Source organism: Falco naumanni, chromosome 13, assembly GCF_017639655.2.
Source record: "Falco naumanni isolate bFalNau1 chromosome 13, bFalNau1.pat, whole genome shotgun sequence".
Taxonomy (NCBI): Eukaryota; Metazoa; Chordata; class Aves; order Falconiformes; family Falconidae; genus Falco; species Falco naumanni.
In genome coordinates, this window is record NC_054066.1 from 24,491,044 (window position 1) to 24,502,529 (window position 11,486).

General features: G+C 47.9%; 1 protein-coding gene across 2 annotated transcripts; it reads right to left on the reverse strand.

The window, feature by feature from the left end:
- Nucleotides 1-343: 343 nt before the first annotated feature.
- On the reverse strand, nucleotides 344-11,040 carry CLDN11 (claudin 11). 2 transcript variants are annotated; one of them, XM_040613823.1, is made up of 4 exons: nucleotides 10,771-11,040; nucleotides 10,574-10,674; nucleotides 7,643-7,807; nucleotides 344-1,515 (listed from the first exon to the last, which is right to left on the reverse strand). In XM_040613823.1, exons 1-4 carry the CDS (start codon nucleotides 10,797-10,799, stop codon nucleotides 1,283-1,285), a joined length of 528 nt encoding a protein of 175 aa, XP_040469757.1. In that variant the 5' UTR covers nucleotides 10,800-11,040; the 3' UTR covers nucleotides 344-1,282. The 2 variants fall into 2 exon arrangements, with proteins under 2 accessions (XP_040469757.1, XP_040469756.1); XM_040613822.1 differs by having other exon boundaries at nucleotides 10,574-11,036.
- Between the last annotated feature and the right edge of the window lie 446 nt (nucleotides 11,041-11,486).

Genomic DNA, 11,486 nt, shown 5'->3' on the forward strand with positions numbered 1-11,486 from the left:
CAGCACGGGGGTACATCTCCACCCCCTCAGTGGGTTTCTAAGTCCCCCTTATATGAAGAGCACCAGAGCCGGTACCACCAGTGCAAGCTGCTACTGGGAACATTGAAAGAATGAATGGGTAAAGGCAGCGGTCAGTACCATGCAGGAAGATTACTTCTATTTTAAATATTTAAAAAAAAAACAAACAAAAACAAAAGGCCCACTTAATTCTACAGCAGAGCAGAATCTCTTGTCCTGAACCACTATTAAAAAAAAATAATCTTCAAAATCATTGGGAAACCCCTGTCATGGAAAAGCTAGCTATGGAAACACACAGGAAGGAAGGAAAAGAAGCCAGTAGTTGCAGGTACTCTGTTATTTATTGTACAGTATTTCACTGAAAGTACAAAGGCATCATCAGTACTCACCAGAATTGTATTGTAACAGGTACATTATACTGCGTGTTAAAACGTGCTGCTTTAATGATGCAAGACAGAACGCAAATCGAGAGGAAGAAAGCAAGGAGTTTAAAAAAATGTAAAAATACATTTTTAGTAACTGATCTGTACAAAGGAAAAAAAAGAAAAGAAACCAGAGTGCGGGGATTAGAGCCCCCAAAGTCATTTAAAACTATATAAAAAGGCACCGTTATCTACCATGTAATTAGGACCTTTGGGTTCTGTTTCCTTCATACTGATGACTGTGGGGGTGGGGGAAATACTGTTACTAAAATGACCAAACTCATACAAAAGTATTTACAGAGAAAGGCAGAAAATAATTCCCCTACTCTTGTTCCAAAAGAGAAACATTTGCCCAGCTGGGGAGCAGAGCCTTCCTCCCTTCCCTCTCGCCCGAACCGTGCCGAAGCGGTGACCTTGAGCGGGGGAAAGCAAATAGCAGTGGGAGAAGCTGCCGGAGTCCTTCTAACAATGGGGAAGTGTCTCTCTCCTTTGTTTTATTGCTTTTAACTCTCCCATAATCAGGGGAGCTAGAAGATAAAATAAAAACGCTACACCCCACACAACAACCCCGAACCATCCGAGTCATCCTGGCTGCAAGAAGGTGGGGTAGGTGGTCAGGACAAAACGGGGGGACCAAGAGGTAGGGCTGGCTGGAGCTTTCGTTCTAGAGAAGGGGGAACAGATGGGGGGAATAATGCTTCAAACTACCAGACATTTGTGCTGCTTTTCTAAATCTTCCCCGGGGAGCCTGACAGCAGTGTGTGTCAGTAGAAGCAGGCCCAGGGCACACAAACCCACCAGCCAAAGCATCCGACGGCAGCCGTGGGACATCCCTGGGGTGCTTACACGTGAGCGCTCTTCGCGTGTGTAGGGGAGCTGGATCCCGAGGCGTAGTAGAAACGGTTTTCACCGAACGTCTGGGCATCTCCCGAGCAGCAGACGATGACGCAGCCACCGAAGAGGCAGAGGGCAGAGCCGATCCAGCCCGTGTACAGGGAGTAGCCGAAGCTCATAATGGTGGTCTCACGGTGGGCACACACGGGAAACCAGATCGTCGCGACAACGCCGCACATGGCTGGGGAGAGATGGAAAGGACCGGTAAGGCCAGCACCTAACCCCACCATGGGGACACAAAGCACACCGAAGGGGAAGGAAGGGTCTGCAGGACAGGGGACAGCGAGGAAGCCCATCCCTCCTCCCTTGCAGCCCCACAGTGGGATGCAGAAGCATCAGCATCAGGGCCGAGAGATCCCCGAGCAGGAGGCAGCGTGGGAGCCTTGCAGGGAGAAAGATCAAGAGAGAACAGCCGTCTCTCCTGGGCGTCAACAAACGAGAAGAAAAAACAACTGCTGCTCGACACAATCTGATATATTATTACAAGGGAAACAAATTTGTTTCCTAGAAATATCTTTAAGTGGGAAGAATGAAAGTCACCCTGAAACCGGTGCTCTGGAGAGCTGCAGAATTAGGAATAGGTTAGGTATGAAGCAAGGCCACGAAAGCCATATGCATCGGTGAGACAGTAAAATCGGTGGCCCAGAGTCAATTGGTTTAAATCACTATTTCTGCACGAACTCACGTACTATGTCCTCAGCCCGTGTCAATCAGCGTCGTTGCAGTTGCTCCACTGAATGGTCACATACACATTAACGAAACATCCCAGCCCTTAGAAGGACAGAGTAGGGTTTACAGAACACAAGCAGAAGATGGGCAGGGACAGAATAATTAGCACTGCAGCATTGTTGTGTTGGTTTTTTTTTTTTTTTATGGAGGAGGAAATGTCTCACAACTCTGGAAAGCAGATTGCACTTCCCTGTAGAAAATTTCTCTGTACAGAGTGACAAACCCAGTGAGGCTCCCCAGAAACCTATTGAATTCAGTAGAAACTGAAGGGCCTTGCAGAAGGGAAAACAGGGTTCTACCTGGAGTCTACAGCAGGTCAAAAAATGACCGCAGACGTCAAATTTTGCTTGAAATCCCATAGTTTTTTCCCACCAAGACCAGGAAGGCTGCCGTGGTGGTGCTGCGAGGACCACTAGGCAGGTGATGCGGAGGAGGCGCCCTCACACAGTAAAGCGGGTTCAAATTCAGCACTTTGCAGGCAGCCAGGCTAGGGACCACAGGGTTTCGGTGTGCAGCACACACGCGTGGTTTGCTCCTAGCAGAGAGAAAACACGTGCCCCGTGTTCTCCTTGCGCTGCACAAGGTCACACTCACTGCCCTCGCTAAGGGTCCTGCCTCCATCCTGCAAAGTCCCTGCATGCACCGAGGGCGACAGGAGTTGATGGTGTTAATCACCTCACAGGAGCAGGTCCTAAAACAATACTCCTTTATGGCCTGTACATCTGAGAAGAATTAATCTGTCAATATTTACTTGCCTCTGGGACAAGCTGTGCAGGACTCCATCCTTGTGGCTATCAGAGAATCAGAGCAAAACAATAACAGGACCGTGGCAGAGTTACAGATTTCCACTGACCGCGTTAAAAGGTATCTGGAGGCAGTGTCAAAAAGTTAAGGTTGCAAGAGGGAAAAAAAAGGGGGTGAGATTAAAAATAAAATTGTTTAGTTAAAGCAGAGAACAAACCATAGCTCCTGGCCCGTGCAACAGAAAATCCATCCCCAATAGCTGCAGTTATTGTGAGAGAAAATATTTTCTTATGGAAAAGAGAAGAACATTGGAAGGATGCTAATAAAGCCAGTAATAATTTCAGGCCTTCTCAAAGCAAGGGCCCCACAGCTCTGGAAGGAATTTTTAGAGAAGGCAAGAAGGGGAGAACAGCATTTCTCCTGCGTGTGGATCAGTCCTGCAAACAGCTCATGAGCCTCTAACGCTTTAAAACAAAAATGTATCAGTTAGGAATCCACAAAGCATTCTAATGGGCTGGAAAAAACACTTCTTTGTTGTTCGGAAAAAGAAACAATCATCTTTTCTTTTTCTGTCAGCAGTAAATATATATATATATTTATGTCCATAGACTATAAGAGCCTTATCCATCCAGACCCTCCCCCACCACACAGGATCGAAGAAAACACTTGCACTGGGGTGAGAAGAGCTCTCAGGGATGCTAACACAATAGCATCTCTTGTGCGTGTGGCTCAGCTACATGTAAAACCACCTTATTTTAATGCTGACAGTACTAGAAAGCTGTGAAACACAAGCCAAGGACTTTGCACGGGTTAGCTTGACCTCTCTGCCTTCGGAGGCCACCAGCTGCCGTCAGTCACTGGTGACCCCTTCGCTCAGCCAGAGGAATGCCCTCAAACAGGGCTGGATTTCATCGCTCTGCGTAGATTAAATTGGGCTGTAAATCCTCCCAGAGGATGTGCAAAGGACAGTCTGCAACGGCAATATTTCTTGGTGAACTCAAATGCTGGTCTAGCTGTACCACAGAGAAAGGCTGAAAAAAAAAAAAAGTTCATTTGCCAAGAAACTCAAAGGGACTGGAAAAGGCATTTTAAGGCAAGTTTCAAGTTCTAAAATAGCTGCCTACATGGAAAAGGTGTTTGAATAGAAATTAATAGCCCTTCCCTTTTGTGCTACTGCTGAGAGACCCTTTGCCTTTCTGTAAATTAGAGCTGCTGTAGTCAGTATAGTCCAGCAGAAAGGTAGGAGAAGGTCTGCAAACAGAATATTTCTATTAGACCAGCAGGGTTAGTTGGAAAAACAAGCGTGTTTGGGGGCACACACGTGCTTTTTTGCAGCTCGAGCAGGCAGTCCTGCAAAAGCCACTGCCTCTACCCGGAAAAGTCATCTCAGCAACGCACGGTATGGTTGTCCTCGCTCCATCACGTCACTGCGAATCCACAGGGATACATCCCAGGCTCCCAGCATTTCTAAGTCCTTTTTGACTATGGACTTGCGGTAGCTCAGTCCACTGAGCTGAATCTCTTATTATTCTGCATTACAGGCCTGCTAGAACCAGATGAAGTGCCCACAGACAAGAAGCACAGAAGGTGCCTGCGGAGGTGGGGCAGACAGAGCAGGAGTACTCTAACTCAAGGGACGGCGAGTCCCTGCCAAATTCCTTAACAGCAAGTTCTGCAGAAGAAAGAATACTTTTCTTTTGTGGCTAAATTTAATTATTCTGAGCTGCTGACTCAAAGTCACACAGATTTCTCTTTCAAAGCATTTGGTTGAAATACATTATCCATGATTTTCTCCCCCTCCCTGTGTTCAAGGCAATCTTTTTATCTTGATATCTATGGTCTTAGAAGTAAATCTCATGCAGTATCCAGAAAAACTCGTTAATATCCTTTGTTTAGTTACAATAGCCAATACGGTCATTTTGCAGTAGTAATCCACAGTAACTGATGTATTTTTCATCCGTGTTTTCCAGTGTCTCCAATCCCCCACTCCATTAGGAAAATGCCCGCTTGGTTCCCAGCAAGGGGTCCCCCGAATTAGTATCAACAACACAGGATGGGCCAGGGTTTTTCCATCAGCACTAGTGTATGAAATGTTTTCGTACTGGCTTAGAGCAAACTTCTGCTGACGATTGTTTTCAGCAATAAATCAATTCTCTCAGACAGATAGGATCAAGCAAAGACATAAATACATCAGCAGGCAGGATAGGAGGGTGTGCACACAGGTTGCACTCTGCAGCCTGCTATTATCAGTAGACAGAAAAATCAATGGAATATCTGAGCCCATTGTTTTCCTGGCAAGTTTTCAACTTTTTCTTTTTTCTTTTTTTTTTTTTTTTTTGGCTCCACACTGTGTTTTAACCTCCGTTTTCCTTTAAAATAAATTTCAGTGACAAGCTGCCACCCCTTCCCTGAGTTCAGCCCCTGTTTTCCTTCATAATAAATCTCAAACCGCCATCTCTTCCCTGATCAACAAGTGAGGTTTGCCATGGGGCCAGCTCCCCTGATCACATCTTCACTCCCTATTTCTGCTACGTTAGCGAGGGGTTTGGCATTTGTTCTGTTTTAACCAGAGCTCTGGGAGTTGGTCTCCACTTAGAGGAAAAGGCTGAAGCCCCTGCAGCTGGGGAAAACCATGAATGAGGGTTCAGTGGCCAGAGGGTAAATAAGAACAGTCCAGGGTGTATTACTTCTAAAATATAATCAATTTTAAGCCAGTATTCTGTGTTTCAAGGCCTGATTCATGCTTATTAAATGCTCTGGAATCGTAACACCTCATTTTGCAAAGAACAGATCATTAATCAGCCTAAATAATGTGAAAGTCCCAAGCTCTGTATATTGTTCTTCTTCCAAAGGGACTGTAAAAATAAATGTGGGTTGGTTTGGTTTTTTTAAGAAAAAAACAACTTAAGAGCAAAAGGAGCTTATTTATTTTTCATTTGTGATCCAACAAAAAGAGCATTATTGTAATTGTGACTAAAACATTGTGACCAGGCTGCTGCTGCCAGCCCAGATCATTCAGGACATCAGCGACATGAGCAATCACTTCACCTGTAGATGCTTCAAAACTCACAGGGGCAAAAATCCGTAAGAAGTCTAAATCCAACCCAAAGAGCATTTGTCTGCCAGTGTCTCTGTAAATAATTTCCTTGCCTCACAGGATCTACCTAGTGGGAAAACCATGTTCTGAGGCAGAGAGGAACCTGGTTTACAGAGCATCACAACTCCTCTCTATCACCCTCTGACATCTGTTCTCCTCCCCGGTGTCACAGCAGGGTGGCAGAGTGGCACACCAGACCCCAAACCCTGGTGCAACCATGCAAGACACGGGACTTCGTGTGCTCTGATGCAGCATTACCCAACACTGTCACTGCAGTCTGTTTGCTGCGTGTGTGTCGGTCCTGTAATCCTGTCACCCTTCGGGATTTAGGGGCAATGTTCTCGCCTCCACGTCTGCAGCCATGCAAACAGGGCTGAGCTACAGCACGGGTCTCGGTCGGAACCGAAAACTCGCGTTTATTTGCGACAAAGCACAGCTCTGCTGGGCCTCCCCCATCCTGGCAGGGGAAATCCAGCAGAGCGGACCCCTCCGGCACTAAATGTCATTCATACACAGAGAAAAACACTTTTCCTTTCACTTCGCCGAGCCCAAATACGTGACTCAAGGTTTCAGGACAGGGATGAAGGTCACATTCCAACAGCTCTCTAACGTGACTGTTCACTATGGGGATGTTCTAAACAGGCCCTGTAAAGCTGATTTTAGGACTCCCAGCTGTGGCAACATGCTCTTAAACCCTTTTTTAAAAAATAAAGCCTTTAAAAAAAACAAAACCAAAAAAAACAACAGGCATTGAAAGGGTCCCTTGGTCCCAGTCCCTTAGATTTCGGATGTAGCGACTCGTACTGACTGCTTCTCACCGAGGCACTCGAGGAGGGATGGCTGGCAGGGAAGGAGCGCCCAGAGGGCAGCCCCTCCGTACAGCTATATCCAGTGCCCACTTGAAAAAAAATATAAGGAGAAGAAGAAGAAGAAGAAAGAAGACGGGCATGATGTCAGCGCTGGCTGCCAGCGACCAACAGAGCCACACAAAGAGGCCACTTTCCCTCCCCCCTCCTCCCCTGCCACACAGACGGGTAAAAACAAGGCACCGCAGGCTGTTGCTGAGATGACGAGGCTTCAAGAACATGCAGGTGTTGTGGCGGGGACAATGAGCTCCACAGTCTGCCCTGCTCAAAACAATCTCCTCCACAGGCACTGAGGATGGGAAGAAACTCCCAGGGGAACTTGGAGGCCAAGGGCAAGGCTGGCCAGAGGGGCTGGGAGGCACAGGGGACATACCATCCCTCTTCTCAGGTCCATGCCAGCCAGCGGGCTTCCCTTCCCCCACCCCTCAGCTTACTTTGACCCTACTGCATCAGCGATGCCCGGGGACAATCCAGAGGCTATCCATTCCCTGTAAGCAGCTTGAAAGTTTAGACCCTTTTCCAAAAATAACATCACTTCCACGGCGAACCAGCAAAACCAGTGCCTGCAGGCAGCTGCCTATGCGCAGCCGCTGTCACCCTCCTGCAGACATGGGCAGTGGCTGTGCCCAAGGATGCCGCAAGGCAACACACCGGAGGGGTTTGCAGCCCTCCCTTCCTCACCCTGCTTTGCTCCCTGCCTCCTGTCTTTGTCCCCCCGCTCCCCTTCGTGCCTTTCGTGCCCCCCCAGATGGCAGCGCTGCTGGAGAGCCACAGGGTCAGCCCAGCCCGGCCAGCAGCTGCCCAGGTGCGTGTGCTCAACCAGCTCGCAACGTGCCGCCCTGCAGCAGAGCCTCCGGCTCTCCGCGCCTTACCCAGGAGGATGATGAGGATCCCTCCCAGCTGGGACCGCCGGTACTTGGCAGCTCCAGGCTCGTGGCCCATCCGGATACAGGGCAAGACCGTTATCAGCAAGAAGATAGCGGGAAGACCCAGGACAGAGGCGGCGATCATCAGTGCTCGACATGCTTGGACATACCCTGTTGGCAAGGCAAGGAAAGAGGATTTTGATTATTTGGCACAAAAGAAGGAGACCTTTGGACAAAGGTTCCTCTTCGATTAGCTCCCAAGAATTGCGTGGAGTATGGGAGACAGGTTCAACCCTTTGTGTAAACGTTAAATCTTCACCAGGCACGAGAGAGTGAGACGGCAGTACAGCGGGTAGCGCCTGAACACAGGGTGTGCAGGCTCAACATTTTCCAGTGAAGAAATAGCACTGCCCGGAAAACGTGGGCTCTTCCCAGCAAGACACTGAGAAATCATGGAGGTGGAAAACATGTGAAGAGAAAGTAGGAGAAACAGCTAGGAAGGAGCGTTCCTATATCTTTTCCTAGGGAGAGTTTTGATTAAATAACAAGATTTTTAAGTCTTGAAGAGCAGCTTGCTGTGAGCAGGGGAGGTCCACAGTCAGCCAGAGCAGGGCTGAAGGGCTGAAGACCCGTTACTGAAGCATGGGCGTCCATGAGGTACTGCCACCGGCCGCCCTGAGGAGCTGAGGGCCGTTGACCTGGGAGGAGGAGGGATGCCCACCAGCCCCAGCCACCTCCCGATGCTGTCCAGCCTGGTAGCGGGTTTCAGGGGAGACCCGTGGCTCCAGCTGACCGCCGGCACAGCTCTTCCTTAGCCAGCAGAAATGACCGCACTTTGCAGAGCTGCTTGAGTTGCCATAACCAAGGGCCACGTTGTCCCTCTGGGTCCCTACAGACATCACGGCATTCCCCCGTGTTTCGTCAGTGGCCATCCCTCTCCTGCCTGTCCCTTGTGCTGAACACAAGGCAGCGAGGAACAACTGGGGCCGGGGACTGTGGGTGTGCTGGGCAGGGCTGTGACATTTCTACCACTCTGTGATGGTCTATGTATAATAATGTATCCATTTGTATATATTTAGATAGATATAAGCATATATAATCGTATACAGATTTTAATATCAATTTATATACACTATATAAAATGTAGATATAAATAACTAAAAATAGGTCACTACCTGCATGCAAAAGAAAAAGAACAAGTGTCAGATTTGCTCTAGTGCCGGGTGAGCCTCCACCGGCTCTTGGAACGGTCTCAGCCGAGCAAGCATGCTGGCTTTCTTTCCCCTCTTATTAACAAAGTGAAGCTGCCACATGCAGATACGGAATTTTATGACGCCTCAAACAATACCAGCAAACAGGAGCCTCAAGCAAGTCCTGCTGACAGACAGGTAAGACACCGGGAATGAGGACTTTACTGTTCCTGGGAATGCAGACTGTGTGTATACTGAATATTTGCTTGATTTTTTTCAAGAGGAAACTTAACCAAAGAGTTACCTGAGGAGTTCAGAGCGAAAAAGCAACCCTAAACAAAGGAGACGGCAGTGCCCAGTGTGGTTTCTGTGCAATCAGTCCCAATTAAACGAGAATACAATCACATTCATTTCAAAGTCTTGACTCCAGCAATGAAAGACTAAATACATTTCAGCTATCGGGCACACCAGGATAAATTTCCCTCTCATTGAAAGCTGTGGCTACCATATAGGTTACAACCAGAAGCATCTTCTTTTGTGATTTGTTTCTGCTGGAGACAAGCATTGCTTTCTGCTGCCGAAAGACCTCTTTACCTATTTATTAAATTTCATTTGAAAATGTTTCTTCTGGGCAAGCCTTTTCTCTGTCTTCTGGGCTGGATCATATTGAAAAAGAGCAGCAATAAGGAAGGTAAGCCTACTGAAATAAAAGTCTGCACACAGAGAAAGGGAGAATAGGAGGTAGTCTGAGAGATTCAATATTGCTCAGCACTATGTGGGACAGACTAGGCTCTGTAACAGAGAAATTCATGAATAATCTTTCTAACCTCTTGTGAAATGATTTTCACAACAGCTTAAACAAATTAATAAGGAAACATGAAAGAAAACTACTAGGAATGGTTACTTCTACCCTGTCAGCTTTGGAAGAGGCATCTCTGACATGCTAGAGGATGTAAAATCTAAACCACAGAAGAATGAAGAAGTGCTACGGAGTTAACAGTGATTGAAACGGATGAGATCATTAGCTAAACTTACAGGGACAAGACCACACAAGACTTTGACAGCTCTAATTAGCTCAAAAGATGTATTAATACTGATTAAACACCTTGCTTAATTTTTGCTTTGCAGCAAACTAATGAAAATTACTATATAATTAGAAAACACCGAGTTGAATATAGTGACATCTGTTTGCCGCGTAAAAGTTCTGTCTTGCCTTAGAAAATGTGGGAAGCATCAGGACCGTCAAGACTAATGACGATCTTTCAAAAGATTAAAAGCCATAGCAGCATTAATAATAGATGCTGAAAGATTCATTATACTCAAAATCATCTTAAGGAATAGAACCTTCACATTTGTAATAGCTCATCATCATCTCAAAGCAAATCTCAAAGTACGCTGTTATACCTCACTACACTATCCATGTTTTGCAATGCAATCTAAATACAAGACGTGAAAGGAACAGCGAGCGCTTACCATGAACAATGATTAAACATTAAGTGGACTTTAACAGCCACAGATAACACACGATACCTGGGTATGACTACAACCAGGTATAATTTATGAGAATCATGTTCAGAGCTGTCATTCACATTCTTTAGCCTATTTACTGGATCATCTCCTGCGCTGGTGAAGACGAAGCTCCCTCATCAACCCATCTTCATCAACCCCCCCAGAAGCAGGACCGGTGCAGATTGTAGCAAGGCGTCACTCCTCGCCAAGCGGGAAGGGGAGGACGGGGCACACGTACCTGGCAGGATGAGGATGTCCACGAGGGGCTTGCAGTGATAGAGACCTGTTGCCATGACGCAGTCTGCCCACAGCCCCTTGGATCCCAGCTCATCCATTTTCCTGCAGGTGGTAATGGTGTAGCCGCAAGTCACCACCCAGTCATTGGTGGCGGTCGCCACAACCACCCCGATCCACCCTATGAAACTGCAGACAAACCCGGCCAGGTGCAGGCAGGTGGCCACCATGGCGCTGCCTTGGTGGGGCGAGCTGGGCAGGAGAGCGCCCGCAGGGCTTCAGCCGGCCAGGGACCTGCCGGCTGCGAGCGGGAGGGATGGGGTCTGCTGGGATGGGTCCCTGGGCAGGCACTGCGGCAGGAGCTCGGCTGCCTCTGCCCAGCTCCCTCCCTGGGAGGGGTCAGAGCTGCCTCCAGCCCCATAGCACATGGGAGGAGCGAGCCGGGAGCCCCAACTTCTGCCAGTTCATCCAGAGAGTCGGAGGGGAAGGACAGCGCGGAGAGGAGGAGATGCAGTTACACCCACCCGTGCATGAAAAACAAACCGCACTGCTTCAGTCACACGCAAACAGCCCGGCTGTTCAAAATGCAGCATCGAGGGAGAAAAAATGAGGCAGTGTTTTCGAGCTGGAGGCAAATGATCACACTGATACCTCCGCATGGAAAGACAGGGCAAGAAACACGGTGTCCAGAGTTACTCAAGAGGTGGAATCGGACACCTCGTCAAAGCCATCAGCGCAGCTGCAGGGAAAGGACATAATCCGTCTCGCTTCTTTCGTGCTGTTTTCAGTAACTGCAAAAACATAAAAGACCCATCGCTGCACTCTCTGCTTGCGCCTCGGTTTTCAGAAGTATCACCTAGCACTCCCGGGGTCTCAAATACGTGTTTACCAGCACCTTTTGAATGCTAAAATTAAAA

What these genes read in the sequence shown, in the direction of transcription:
- CLDN11 (XM_040613822.1), bottom strand. Translation starts at nt 10,799, where the DNA reads ATGGTGGCCACCTGCCTGCACCTGGCCGGGTTTGTCTGCAGTTTCATA. An exon ending in GGACATCCTCATCCTGCCAG is followed by an intron (nt 7,808 to 10,573) that starts GTACGTGTGCCC and finishes CCTTGCCAACAG; the next exon opens with GGTATGTCCAAGCATGTCGA. An exon ending in GATCCTCATCATCCTCCTGG is followed by an intron (nt 1,516 to 7,642) that starts GTAAGGCGCGGA and finishes ATCTCTCCCCAG; the next exon opens with CCATGTGCGGCGTTGTCGCG.